The sequence below is a fragment of the Rhea americana genome, unplaced genomic scaffold (assembly GCF_003343005.1).
Source record: "Rhea americana isolate MKP2758 unplaced genomic scaffold, rheAme1 scaffold_117, whole genome shotgun sequence".
In the NCBI taxonomy this organism is placed as follows: domain Eukaryota; kingdom Metazoa; phylum Chordata; class Aves; order Rheiformes; family Rheidae; genus Rhea; species Rhea americana.
In genome coordinates this window covers 13,052-26,510 of record NW_028185228.1, presented here as the reverse complement: position 1 = coordinate 26,510, position 13,459 = coordinate 13,052, and the positions used below count along the sequence as shown (strand labels likewise).

General features: G+C 39.8%; 1 protein-coding gene across 1 annotated transcript; it reads left to right on the top strand.

The window, feature by feature from the left end:
* Positions 1–114: 114 nt before the first annotated feature.
* ZUP1 (zinc finger containing ubiquitin peptidase 1) lies at positions 115–8,466 on the top strand. Its single transcript, XM_085318458.1, has 9 exons — positions 115–488; positions 2,177–2,287; positions 3,282–3,391; positions 4,116–4,284; positions 4,752–4,940; positions 5,258–5,426; positions 6,108–6,259; positions 6,567–6,787; positions 7,951–8,466. Exons 1-9 carry the CDS (start codon positions 182–184, stop codon positions 7,996–7,998), a joined length of 1,476 nt encoding a protein of 491 aa, XP_085174584.1. The 5' UTR covers positions 115–181; the 3' UTR covers positions 7,999–8,466.
* The last annotated feature ends 4,993 nt before the right edge of the window (positions 8,467–13,459 follow it).

Here is a 13,459-nt window from a genome sequence, read left to right as displayed (position 1 = left end):
CGCAGACGGAAAACTACAGTTCCCGGAGTGCACCGGGGGCGGCGGCGCGCTGGCGCGTGACGCACTTCCGCCGGCGGCGGCTCCGGGCCGCCGTGGGGCGGAAGCTGTGAGTGTTTCAGTTTCCGCGTTGGGGTGGGGCWGGCCGTTGGCGGCGGTTGTGGCCGTTGGCGGCGGCGGCCCGATGTTGGTGTGCGATATCTGCGGGCAGGTGCTGCCTTCAGAGGCGGCGGTGCGGCGGCATCTGCAGCGCACGCACCTAGAGCGCCTGCCCYGCTGCCCGCTTTGCGGCGCCGCCGCGCCGGGCTACGACGAGCTCCACCGGCACATCGAGGCGGTGCACCCGGAGCCGGAGCAGCCGAGCGCCCGCTGCGCCGAGCCCGCGCCGGGGCCGCCCGAATGCCCCTTCTGCGGGGAGGCGGCGGCGGGCTGGGAGCTGSAGGCGCACGTGAGGGCGCGGCATGGGCACCTGCTGGCCCCCCCGGGCACAGGTGAGCGGCGGCAGGGCCCGGGCGGGCCCGAGCAGGGTGCTTCGGCGTCCTGCTTGGCTCTGCGCTGATGCTAGCGCTCGTCGCGGCCGCCCAGGCGGAGTGTGAAGTGCAGGTACCGTGGTGCTGCCGGGATTCTACTCCACGTCCAAGGGACTGAGTGTCTTGGGGGCGCTCCCGGAGGACTCTTATAAAGGAACGTGCTCGAGTACTCCGGGATCGCTCGTGCATGCAAAGGAGAGGCAGTGAGTGAAAGGAGAGTCTCTTGAAAAGTCTACTCCTGAGCAGAACTAAAAACACAGATGTAGCTGGACCTATAAAGTGTTGCATTCACAAAACACACTACAGCTATTAATGAAACCAAGATGATGAAAATTGCAGTGGTGAAAATTGTACTTCTAATTATGTGTCTGCTATAGAAACTCATAGACATGGAAAATGCTGCTGCTACTACAGTACCCTCAGTGAGTATCCTTAAAAAAAGGACAGTCCTCCACTCAGTCTTTCAGTCCCTCAGAGGCATCTTTAGTGCAAAATGAGCTATGTGAGCCAGTGATGCTTGCTAGCAGCAAAGAAGGCTGACAGCCTCCTGGGCTGCTGCGGGAAGAGTGCTGCCAACAGGCTGAGGGAATCCTCCCCTCAGTTCAGCACTGTTGAGGCTACACCTGCAGTGCTGTGTCTAGCGCTAGACAGTACAAGAAATAACTGGATCTAATGGAGCAAGTCCAATGAAGGACCACAAAGAAGATTAAGACATTTCTCATAAGAGGGGAGGCTGAGAGAGCTGGAGCAGTTCAGCCTGGAGAAGAGAAGGYTCCAGTGGGGGTTGATCTGATCAATGTGTATAAATATTTCATGAGAGAAGTAAAGGTGGAGCCACACWCTTYTCAGTGGTGCCAAGTGGTAGGCCAACAGAATATGGAGACAAACTGAAACGYGCAAAGTTCCACTTAAATGTAAGATTTATACACACACACACACACTTTGAGAGTGGTTGAACACTGGTCTACACCCTTTGAGACAGATATTCAAAACCTGTCTGGACGTGGTCCTAGGAAACCTAACCTGTTCTGTTTGACCCTGCTTTGAGCAAGGGGGTTATCTAGATGATCTCCAGAGGTTCTGTCCAACCGCAGCTATTCTAAGATTCTGTGATACTCTTTAGTAATACTAAAACTCCAGACAGAWTTTTTTTTTGAGGAGATAAAGACCAACAAAATAAGAATGTGATGTTTTTACCTTATTTTTGCTGTGCACTAGCTGCTGTTATTATCATACAAATGTTAAAGGATTATAAGCAAGCATTCTTTCATTAATAGGATAGGATAATATCCGTTATTAAAGATCTGATATTTCAGAGTAAGCACTTCYTAATACAAGTATTACCAGAAATAATCATCTGCAAGTTAAATCGGTCAAAGCTTGATTAGTAGAAAGAAGGAAAATCTCTGATGAACTTGTCAGGCATTTAAATATGAATTCTTAAATATGAATAATCAATTACATATTTCTCTAGCTTAAGAGAGTAATAACTGTTTTGGGGTTTGCTGTCTTTCCTTGAGAAATTTGAGAGTACAAAATTTATTGTTTATCTTAGACTATGTACATCATTGAGGGAGATGATTCTTGAAAAAAAGATATTATAATGAAAACTAATTAAGCCTTAAACCACAATTCTTTTTCGAACGTAGGAAATGGTGAACAGCTGTATGAATGTCCAATATGCAGTCTTACCTGTACAAGTGTTCAGATTCTTCAAGAACATGTGGATTTACACCTAGAGGAACATAGCTTTTCAGAAGGTATGTGAAAGGATGCAAGCTTGATAGTATTTGAAAGTATTTTAAACCATTTGTTTTAGTATAGAATCTGAGGCAAAATTTCAAATAAATCTTTCCTTATTAAAAAAMCAAAACAARACAAAAAAGCATGCCTCCCTAATAAAGTTGACATAGTCAATAGCAAGTCCTGTCACATGGCTGAGTGCTCTGTTTAWTTACACATGCTAAAAGAAGTATCTGTCTGTGCATGCTTATTAAATGCACTATATCTTGGGCAAAATAAAGCTGGGAGGGGAATGTTTACAAGATTGCCATTTTTCCAGCTCTCTAGAAGGTTCACATGCATGGAACTTGGACTGGCACATTCAAGTGTGACATGAGTTTAAAACTCAACTTATTAAAATTTCTAATTTATTCTCAATTATTTTCTCTAAATGCTTGTGCTGATTAACTAGCTATAGTCATAAGAGAAAAGAATCAAAATAATCTTGGTTTTGTTAGCACAGTTTCCTTCCTGTGGGTTTCTTGTCCAGTTCTCCATCCCTAAGTTTGTTTGTGTCACTTCATCATTATGAGATTACTAGTAATGATCCTAGAAGCTGTCTGCGACACTCAGCAAATTGGGACTTCTTGCTAACAAATCAGGTGAAAAGTAGTTAAAAAAAAAAAAAAAAAAAAAAAAAAAAAAAAAAAAAAAAAAAAAAAAAAAAAAAAGCTATTTTTTTTAGTAGTAGAGGTACATGCATTATTTACTAAGTAACTCTCCTTTAATCCTGCATAATCTTTGTCTAAATCAGGAAGCTGAGTCTTGGTAGACTGAATGGCATTGGTATTACCTAGTATTCTTTGCCAATACCTCAATATGGTAAGGGATGCATCTCCTAAAATTAATGCATAGATGTTTTTATGCATGTCTACTTATTAAAGGACTTTTAAAGATCAAACAAGTGATTATTCAAAGTATTGTTAACCTCCTGATCAAGTCATCTTTTTGTAAAATGTAATTCCTGAGTAGGTGGAAACTTAAGAGATCTAGAACTGGCTCAGCGGCTCCAGACTGAAGAAGATAAACAGCAAAGGTCAGAAGAAAARAGGCAAGAGAGGGAAGAATTTAAAAAGCTACAGGTACAGTAATACTAAACAATAAAATTTGAAAGAGTAAGAATAGCCATGCCAGGTCTGACCTGCACAGTCAGCCAGGCTGCSCTGAGACAGTGATGCAGGATTGGGCTGTAAACAGATGCAAGCCCTCAGCAACCCCAAACCTGACACTGGTGCTGAGCATGYGTGCCTTGAGCTGCTTGGCTCTACTGCTGTGAGCAGTGCTGGCCYAGGATGGGGCCTATGTACTGCAGGACTCCATATGTGTGCTACTCTGCCCTGGCATGTCTCCTGCTCTAGTGTTCTGCCTCACAGAGTGTGTTGCCTGAGTCCTTGAGCATCCTACCTGTCCTCTTCTTGGACACCACTGCCTACTTTGTTACATACTTGTTCCCAGATTCTCCCTCCYAGCTCCTGATGTCCCTCTCCCTCCCATCTCACAGCCCTGATAGCTTTACCACCCTCTCTTGCTACCTCCTGGCCATTGAATATCTCTCTGCCAATGGCTCTGTGGCCATAAGAGGCAGAGGGAGATGTTTATACTTCCAGGGATAGCTCTCCCAGACTTGCATTTGTGGTCTAGAATGGAATTTGTCCTTCAACTCTAAAATTTCATGAACTCAGAGATTTTTGTTTCACTGTTTAGTATTTTTCCACATTACTGATTGTGTATGTAGCTTCTGTAAATCCTTAATGGATGCAAATTTAAAAAATRTAATCCAAATAATGCATGTTTTGTCCCTAACAGAGACAATATGGCTTGGATAATTCTGGAGGCTACAAGCAACAGTTGTTAAAGAATATGGAAAGGGAAGTTGACAGAGGAAGAATGCAGCCTTTTGAATATCACAAGAGAAAAGCGGACATGATGGAATCTTTGGCTTTTGGTATAGATGATGGGAAAACAAAGACTTCAGGTAAATTGCTAAAGTTATACAACTAAGAGTGTMCTTTTTAGACCTAGACTGTAGTGACCAAATCTGTTTTTAATAAAGCATTTCAGTACTTAGATAACTAAACGTTTGATATTAGTTGCTTCTTAATTCAACACATTAGCTTCTCGATTAATGAATGACTTGTCACATCATAGTCATAAACTAAYAGCTAAATATGATCTTGGTGTGTTTCTAGTCTTTATTCTAAGCTGAAGACTTTTTTTCTTTCTCTCTTGGAATCAAGTTATTTGTTTAAGGGATGAGATGCAAACCATAYTGAGATCATATTGTATCTGATATTACACATTTGTTTTACTCGAGGGTATGTTTGTTTACTACTTAGTACTTTCTGTTGCCTAACCTAGTTAGCTGTTACAATTTATGGTAGCTTTTTGTGTTCCATTTCAGTTGATACTGAAACGTATGTGTACATTTTTGGTCTTTTTTAGGAGTCATAGAAGCGTTGTGCAAGTACTACCAGAATGAAAACAAAGATGTGAAATGTGTATGGCTTTCTACACCAGTAGATCATTTCCACTCATCTTTGGGCGACAAAGGCTGGGGTTGCGGTTACAGGAATTTCCAAATGCTCCTTTCCTCACTGTTGCAAAACAGCTCGTATGATGACTGCTTGAGAGGTATTAATCAGAACAGCCTATTTGTTGTATGTACCTCAAATGACAAACCTTTTGATTGTTGTGTAAGTGAAAAAGTGAAGCATCAAAGCTTATTAGGCTGAAGATGGCTATTAAATGCTTGCTGTACCTTTAGACCATGTTGTGGAAAGAATCAGAGGATTGAATACTGGCAAGGAATGATGTAGCTGAGGTTTTAGCTTAGTTTTTGGGGGTGTATCTTTGTGATGTCATTTGCMTCTTGTAAAAGAGACTGGATATTCGTAATTAATAGACTATTTCAGTAACTGCARTCTCAATCCAAAGTTTTTCTGTTGCAGGTATTATGCTAACGCCTAGTATACCAAAGATTCAGTCCATGATTGAAGATGCATGGAAAGAAGGTTTTGATCCTCATGGGGCATCTCAATTCAACAACAGATTACATGGTACCAAGGCATGGATAGGAGCATGTGAAATTTATTCACTCTTAACTAGTCTCAGGATAAAGTAAGCATCTTTTTTCTTTTTGTTTGTTTTGCATTGATTGTGCATATACCTTTATAGTGTCAAGAACCAAGTGATGAAAAGCCAGCTTGGCCACCTAGTGGCTTTAAATTTAACCAGCTTGTAAATGGATATCAGATCTAGTCAATGCAATACTTATGCAGGTAATAAATTGAATACTTACTTACAGCATTGAAACCTGGTGAAAAATTGTCCACATATGCATAAAGCTAAACAATGATTAAAAGTTTTTTTTTCTTAGAGTTTTGCCTTAAGAACAATCTGAATTTGAGCTATTTACTTGCATATCCTGAAAGTTGTTAATTGGACTCTCTGATGTATGTATATTGCTTGTGCAAAGATCTAAATTGCTTTCATTCTCATGAATTGTGAGCCATTGTTACAATGAACGGAATACTACTTTTGTTACAGAATAAATCTTCCAGTTTTGAAAGATATGTATCAGATTGGTTCATTATGTTTGTCCTCTACTCCTAAATTWAAAAAAAAGTGACAGCTATCACTTGATTACAAGGACTGCTGTGTTTATACAATATTTTTGGTACAGAAGTGTGGAGATGGAGAAGAAGGGTTTCTTTTTTCTTTTTTTTTCTTGGTTTATTTTTTAATAACCTGGCCTGGCTGAAGTTTTACTGTTAAAATTTCCYTTTAAATGTTCTTTAGGTGTCAAATCATTGACTTTCACAAACCAACTGGCCCCATGGGTACACACCCTCGTTTATTTGAGTGGATTTTGCGCTACTATTCTACAGATAATGAAGGCAGTGCAAAGGTAGTCTGTACTTCCAGACCACCTATCTACCTGCAACACCAAGGTCAGCATCATGTACGCTGGGTTCTTACTGGTTGCTATCTTTCTTTATATGTGTTGCAATCCTGAGTATGTATAGTTTTTGTTAAATTTTTATTTAGTAAGTAAAGAGTAACAAAACCAATTATTTTTATTGGATGGAAAACCTGGGTGTGATGGGAATCTGAACTATTTGACATCTACTCTTTTTAATGATTACTTGGTTAATTTTCAACTAATATTTTACTTGATCTGAAAGTAAGTAGCTCATTAAAAGCAAGTGAATTTGATTTATGGATTTTAAAACACTGAAAATCTTGTTTTGAAATTAGGTCATAGTCGTACTGTTGTTGGAATAGAAGAGAGGAAGAACAGAACATTATGTTTACTACTATTTGATCCAGGATGTCCTTCTCAAGAAATGCAAAAACTGTTAAAACAAAGCATTGATGGTACTAGTCTCAAGCTACTACGGAAATTTGTGGGTAACTTAAAAGAAAAGCAGTACCAGATAGTTGCTGTAGATGGTGTACTCACATTGGAAGAGAAAGCTGTAAGTATTTCAAAAAMACTTGTGTCTGTGTAACAGAATTTAAGAGAATCTTCTTTTCTGTTTTCATACTCAGATGTGTGTATGTGGTTGCCCAGTTAATTGTTTGTTCATTCTTTCCGCTCACTCTGCTACCTTCTGTTTATTCTCCGTTAATTGARTGATGCAGAATATCCTTAAAATCAAAAAGCTTTGCATCTAAATACCTATCACCTTAATGTATTTGACAACTCCTAAATGTCTTAAAAAGCTTGCAGCAGTCTGCATGTATATATTAGTCATTTTTTTCATTTTCTTACAGTATCTTCTCCAAAATAATTTCTTGTGAGCTTGTAAGATTCATACCATAGAAGAAGAGGATTCATACCATACTATAAAATTTCAGGGTTTTTTAGTGCAACTTTGTGAAGCTATGTGGTGCTTATCAGCATTTGATAGCTGAAGAACAAAACACAGATACTGAAGCCAAACCATCCAGTTCCCCTCAGCTTGGGCACCAGAACTAGTACATTCTGATTTCTAAGAGTACTTGAAACTTCATATAATTCAAAGCWTCTGTCATCTTAATCTATATGTTTGAGCAGCTGGTGTTTTTTTTAAATCCTATCCAGATAAGTCACATAGGCCATCATATCCTTAAARCCTTCAAAGTTCTTTCATCTGAGTGAGATATAACTCTCTCTCAAGCTTCCTCTTTCCTACACAAACAAATTCTGAGGAATCATATTCTGATTCTGAGGTGTCTCATCAACAATTTTCAATGTGTTTGAGCTTCCAGATAGCTTGCTTTAAGTTGCGAAGTAATAGGTGACAGATTGATCTACTCAAGTATATTTTACATCTGTATATAGCAAGGAAACATTGTCTAAGTGCKTCTTGGCCTCTGAACATGTCAGAAATAGCAGAAAGACATTTTGACACTGTTTCTTCCCTTTACTGGCAAAAGGATTGAAATTCAGAGCACAGTGAATGGAATAGTGGTGGGTTTTTTTCAGATTTGATTGATACTTAAATATAATTTGTTTATTTAAAATTTTACTTTGAAAGGTATGAGTTAATTGAGATGAAATAAAACCCCTCATACAGGCTAAGCTTATTGAAATGTTTTCCAAATTGATGGTTTAAAATGATACTTTCTTTCCACTAAAACAGTTTTTTTATTTTAGGCTCGCTGCCGTGCTTCTTGGGTCTTCACATCAGAAAAGATTCCTTAAAGGATGCCTTTACTACCTCTGTCTAGAATTTGCCAGATGCAAAACATTAAACTTCTGGACCATAATTGTTACATAACCATTTTTATAATTAAACTATGGGAGTTTTAATAATAAGCATTTGGGATTCTGGAAAATTATAAGACTGGAGTAAACCTGTAGTTTTGATATTCAATAAGAAGATAAAACACTTCCCTCCTGCTGAATCTGTAACTCTTCAGTATTACGGTCCTTAAACTTATTTATTATCTTACTAGTATATATGATAGTGTTTTCTTAGTTGTTTAAATGAAAAAGTAACACCCACTTTCCTGTAGCAAACTATGCACCATAGGTAACTTTCAAGAGCAGTGGATAAAGATACTGTGAAACTACTTTATTGTTGCGTTTTCTCAAGTTTACCTCTGTAAATGCATTTATACAACCTCTGTGGCTAATGCTGTATTTCATATAAAGTTTGATCTGAAAATATCTGCTGTGCCTCAGTATCCTACTAATATTTTCAAAGTACAGAGACAAGTCAGTGACTTCATATGATATAGTCTGTTCCAGCAAGGACTATTAAATTCCAGTTTATTATTGAACTTCTTTTCGATTAGCTGGCTTCTCTAGATACACTGCTTGTGAATACGCATGTGTGTATGCTTTTGAGGTAGTTCAGTATTAGCATTGTGTGTGAGGTATCATCACTAGGTAGTGATTGTTCTAATATTATTTAATTGTTTCAGTTGACCTTATACTAAAATACCTGTATTCACTAGCCTGTCCTATTATGAGAATTTTTTTGCTGGACTACACTTATTTTCTCTCCTGTCTGCAAAYACACAATTGCCTATTTTACTGAATGGTAATCAATTAAACTTTTGCCTTGCTGTTTCTGAGATGGCAAGAACTGGATCTGTTGCAGCTTAGCTGCTATAATACCATGCTTTTGTTATGTCCTTTGCCAACATCAATATAAGGACTGGATGGTAGGGACAGAGAGAAAGAGTAGAARACTACTAACAGTAGGAATCTGTAGCAAATGACTTAAGTTATAGCCTCYTTCCCTCCCACTATGATTTTTTTCCCCCAAACAAGAGTAAGATCGGCTTGAAATTGCACCAAGCAGATATTTTGAACTAATCTGATTTCTGTTCCCAAATCTTGAATGTGTCAGCTCCGTATGCTGACAGGGTGGCTCCACTGCTTATTTGGTCTCTAAATAAGACCCATAAAGCCTCATTTGCTTTTGGGGAAGCTGCTCTGTGCTATGCTCTCAAGTGCTAATTCCATGCTAGCTGAGCTAAGTGGGAGGCAAGTACRTAGTAACTTTTTGCACCACTTCACCAGAGTTCCTCATCCAGGCAGGAGAGCAAAGTTTTAAATATTCTTACTAGCTGATGTGTGTTATCAGTTATAGGTCATGGGGAAGTAAGAAGGAAAGAGGTATAAAGGAGACTTAAAACCATGTTGATGCAAGTCATTTTCTGAGATGAAGTCGGTAGCCCTACTGCACAGAGCCACTGCCTGCTCATAACCTCATTATCTCTATAGCATAATGGTGCATGTGGCCACCTGTCGAAGGGTTTGGGACATTTAATCAAGAACCTGGAATGAATTTCAGGAATTGCAGGTAACACTTGAATGTCACAAGTGTATTTTGGGCCTAGCATTAACTTCCAAGTTCATGACCTCCATTGGGRAAGTGGAACTTCCTCCTGATGTTATTTGCTGTTACCACTTTTAGGAGGCCTATTTTTATCTTGATGTGCAAAAARCTTGCCAAAGATGGCTAGGGTGTTCAGCAGTATACCAGTATGTTAGCATTTTGAACTTCCTGCCTACATGGTGTTTTTCAAGCCATTTTCCCAGTATTTCTGTACCTAGATAGGCTGCTTGCAGAACCTACTGCTAGTCTGTCCCCGAGCTTGCCCTCTGTTCTAACATTCCTATTAAAACATTTGAGGAAATTTTTGAATTCTTGTATTGAGATAAAGAGGGGAAAAGTGTCTAAATTATTTTATTCAAACACAGATAATAATATGAATTTTATTATAGGCACTTCTCCATCAAAAAAACATTGTTCTTGAGGACACTTATTAATTGCTGTATTCCTCAAGCATACAGCACTGCTAGGGTTGAATTTGGCTTGAGATAGGCGGCTGAAGTGTAGGTGTCTGCATGCGAGTTAGATATGTAAACTACCATTCTAGCGACTTCAGATACAGTAACGAGGCCTAGAAAACAATTTGGCTCAGCATAAAGCAGGTGCCAAGACTTATGTCAGTCACCCATTTACAGATGTCTAGTGGCATTTGAAAATACCTTGGAGCATCAAAAGCATCTGCAAGGAGCTGGCAAGCTCAGGGCCTTTTGTAGCACAGTTGAAGGCTAGGTAGATCCCAAGAGACAGTAGAGCTCTGTGTGGATAACTGAATCAGATTAGAGTGATTGAGCTTAGCCTGTTAAACTCTATTTGGTTGGCTGCACATAGTCAGCTACTGACAGTGGAAATGTCCTAATGTATCCCTGCTGGCTTCTAGCTGCTATTCCAGTAGAGCTCAGGTATTTTACGGGTCCTGTGTTGTATTTGCCAGGCTCATGGGATGCCTCGAATACGGCATAGTGTCTYGAATGGCTCTAGGCATGTAGGTTTAGATAACTGAACAGAGCCAGAGGGTTCTAAGGCATCTCAAAAGGCCRTTTGAGCTGACTGTTGACCAGGGACTCTATTGTAGATGCTTAATGCCATTTAAGAAACACGTATGTTGTGTGTTTGAGGCAGTTTGTGATATCCAAGACATGCTGCTCTCACATGCCTCTGTGGCCTGGCAGCAGAGGGCCAGGAGGGATGCTGCAGTGTGTTGCAGATGGCACCCAGTTAAATCATGCTGTAACATCTGTATACTTTACTGGGAGCTTAGGTACCAATCTCCCCTTTAAGCTCCTACATGTTGACACRTAGATGTAGGTGCCTTAATCCCAGAGACCTTGTTGTTATCCTGTGTCTCATGTTTTTTATTCCCTGGCAATAATAGAGCAAGTAATCTTTATGACCCATATGAATGCGTAACAATTTTACAAACCATACATTAATACATTCACTCAAACATGCATGAAACAGTAAAAGTTGTAATTACAAAAAAAAATATTTATTTTGTAGGTGTGTAGTGAGCTGTAAGTGGCCCCTGAACTGTAAAAGGGTTAAATATTTAGGACATTGTCTGAAGTGGTTGAGATTATATACAGATTTACTGGGAATTAAAGGACCATTAACCCCCATGTTAGCACCTGTCTCTATGGCACGTGCTCTTAAACCATGAGAAGCTTCAGCCTCTCACAGATATACTTCAGTCTTTTCTGCACTGTTCCTCCACCTGCCCTTTGACTGGAACTGAATCCACCCCGACTTAAGAYTGTACTAATTCCAGACCAGATAGCAAGTATTTGTATCAACATGACACTGCCTGGACTAGTAAGACTTCTAAGAAGCTGGAATTATAGTTCAGCCTCATTTTTTAACTAATGTAGCAATCTGCCTTTGAGACTAAGCTGGTGTTTCAGCAAAATATTGTAATGTGCCAAATTTGAAATAACAATTTCTGTTCGTACTGGCTTGTCTCAGCACTACATTGCACTACAAGATAGACATGCTGTTAGATTTCTCACATGTTTACATGTATTGAATACCCYATATCCAGCAAATTCAATTGCGACTTTAAGCACTGAGCCTTTTTGCCTGTCTTGCACCTTGGCTCAAACAGAGCACACAGAAAAAGAAAACTGTAATTAATAATCAATAGGATTCACTGCTTAGCGCTTCTCTGGCAGTTAAATGTAGACGCCTGTCTCCATTGGAAGAGGGCATCTTCTGTCCTGTCATGCCCTGCTTCACTCACTACCTTCTTTCAACTTTTGCAGCATACGAACCAAAGATGTTAGAAGCGCAGTCTGTTTCCCCACAAAACCTTCCAGAAAATCCTTTAGACTCTCCTACTTTGGGCACTGAATAAGATGCTCATTGGGGAGTAAAAGACCTGAAAGGCTATTCTTTCTTAATAAGTTTTCTAAAAATTTTTGTCCACCTTTAAGTAAAATGAGTGATTCAATAAAATATGAGGATTAACCCAGTGTATCTGATTGCTGTCAACAGGATGAGGAAATATAAATGTTTCAGTTTCTGATAGCCATCCACTCTGTAAAGATCTCCTTGTAGTTGCTATCACCCTTCAGAAGTGTCTGTGCTTTCTCCAGAGGAGGAAGATGGTGGGCAGTGCTGGTCTGTGTTGTGCCTGCTGGTTCCTGGCTCCGTGGGGTGCTCACCTTGCAACTTTTGGGATRGAGCTGGGAGGCCTGTCCCCAGATGTCTGTCAGTTGCCTCCTGGCACTAATGCTGAGATTGGCTGGGCTCTCCAGCCTCACCTCTGTGTGTATCAGCTCTCCTAAGTGGGTCCTCACTCTTTATGCCAGCAAGCTTCATACCTTCTCACCCTTGAGCTCTCAGMGCTCACTTGGGGAAAAGAAGGATGAGAGTAACTTGTAAAAAGACATACCATGTCTTTTTGTCACTTTTTTTTCCACCTCCTTTTGGCTTTCTTGGGGAAAGGCTGTATTTTTTTCCCCTTTCTGCAACATTTTTGGTAATTACAGTGGTGCTCTTCCTTTGTGCTCTTTGGGTGAGGGAGACTCTCTGTCCTGAAGATGCTTCAGTGGTTGGTGGTTTATCTCTTCTTCATGTAAGTAGGATTACCGTGAGCTGTTTGAAATTGTTTTCAAAGTTGTGCAATGACTTCCGCCTTTATTTGGTTCTCAGAGCCAGTCAGCAGCATTTAAGAGGAGGATTTCTACATCTCAAACTTTGTAACAAAAGTGATGGTATGTAATACACAGGGAGATACTGCTACATATTTCAGAGCTATGATTATACCTTTATTTTAATATTCTAGAATGGCCATCTCCCTACTGTTTTTGGTGCAATTTTACAATTTTACAAACTTTCTTTCAATTTTTTGGCATTAATATTCTAGCATGAACAGCTGATTTTTTTCCTTGTCTTGCAGTCTCACTCAAAAATATTTTGGCCTCTGTAATGGGAATTGCTGCTGTGATCTTTGATGCAATAAAATATTTGTATAGTGTTTCATAAGTTCAAAATGTAGTTCTAGTCAATTTTAACTGCCATTGTGGTACTCAGCATTTCTGAGGGGTTTATTAGATATCTCATGATGGGCACTCAGAAAATAAAGAACATCTAGTTAATGAATGGCTGTGGCAATGCTGGTTTAAGAGACTGAGCCAGCATTAGTAAGGAACATTGTGCTCAAGACAGAAATTCATTTTTCTTTAGTACAGAAGGTATTTCAGCTTTCTGACTACAGATTCATACTTAGAATCATAGAATCACAGAATCAGTAAGGTTGGAAGGGACCTCTGGAGATCATCTAGTCCAACCTCCCTGCTCAGCAGGGTCACCTACAGCATG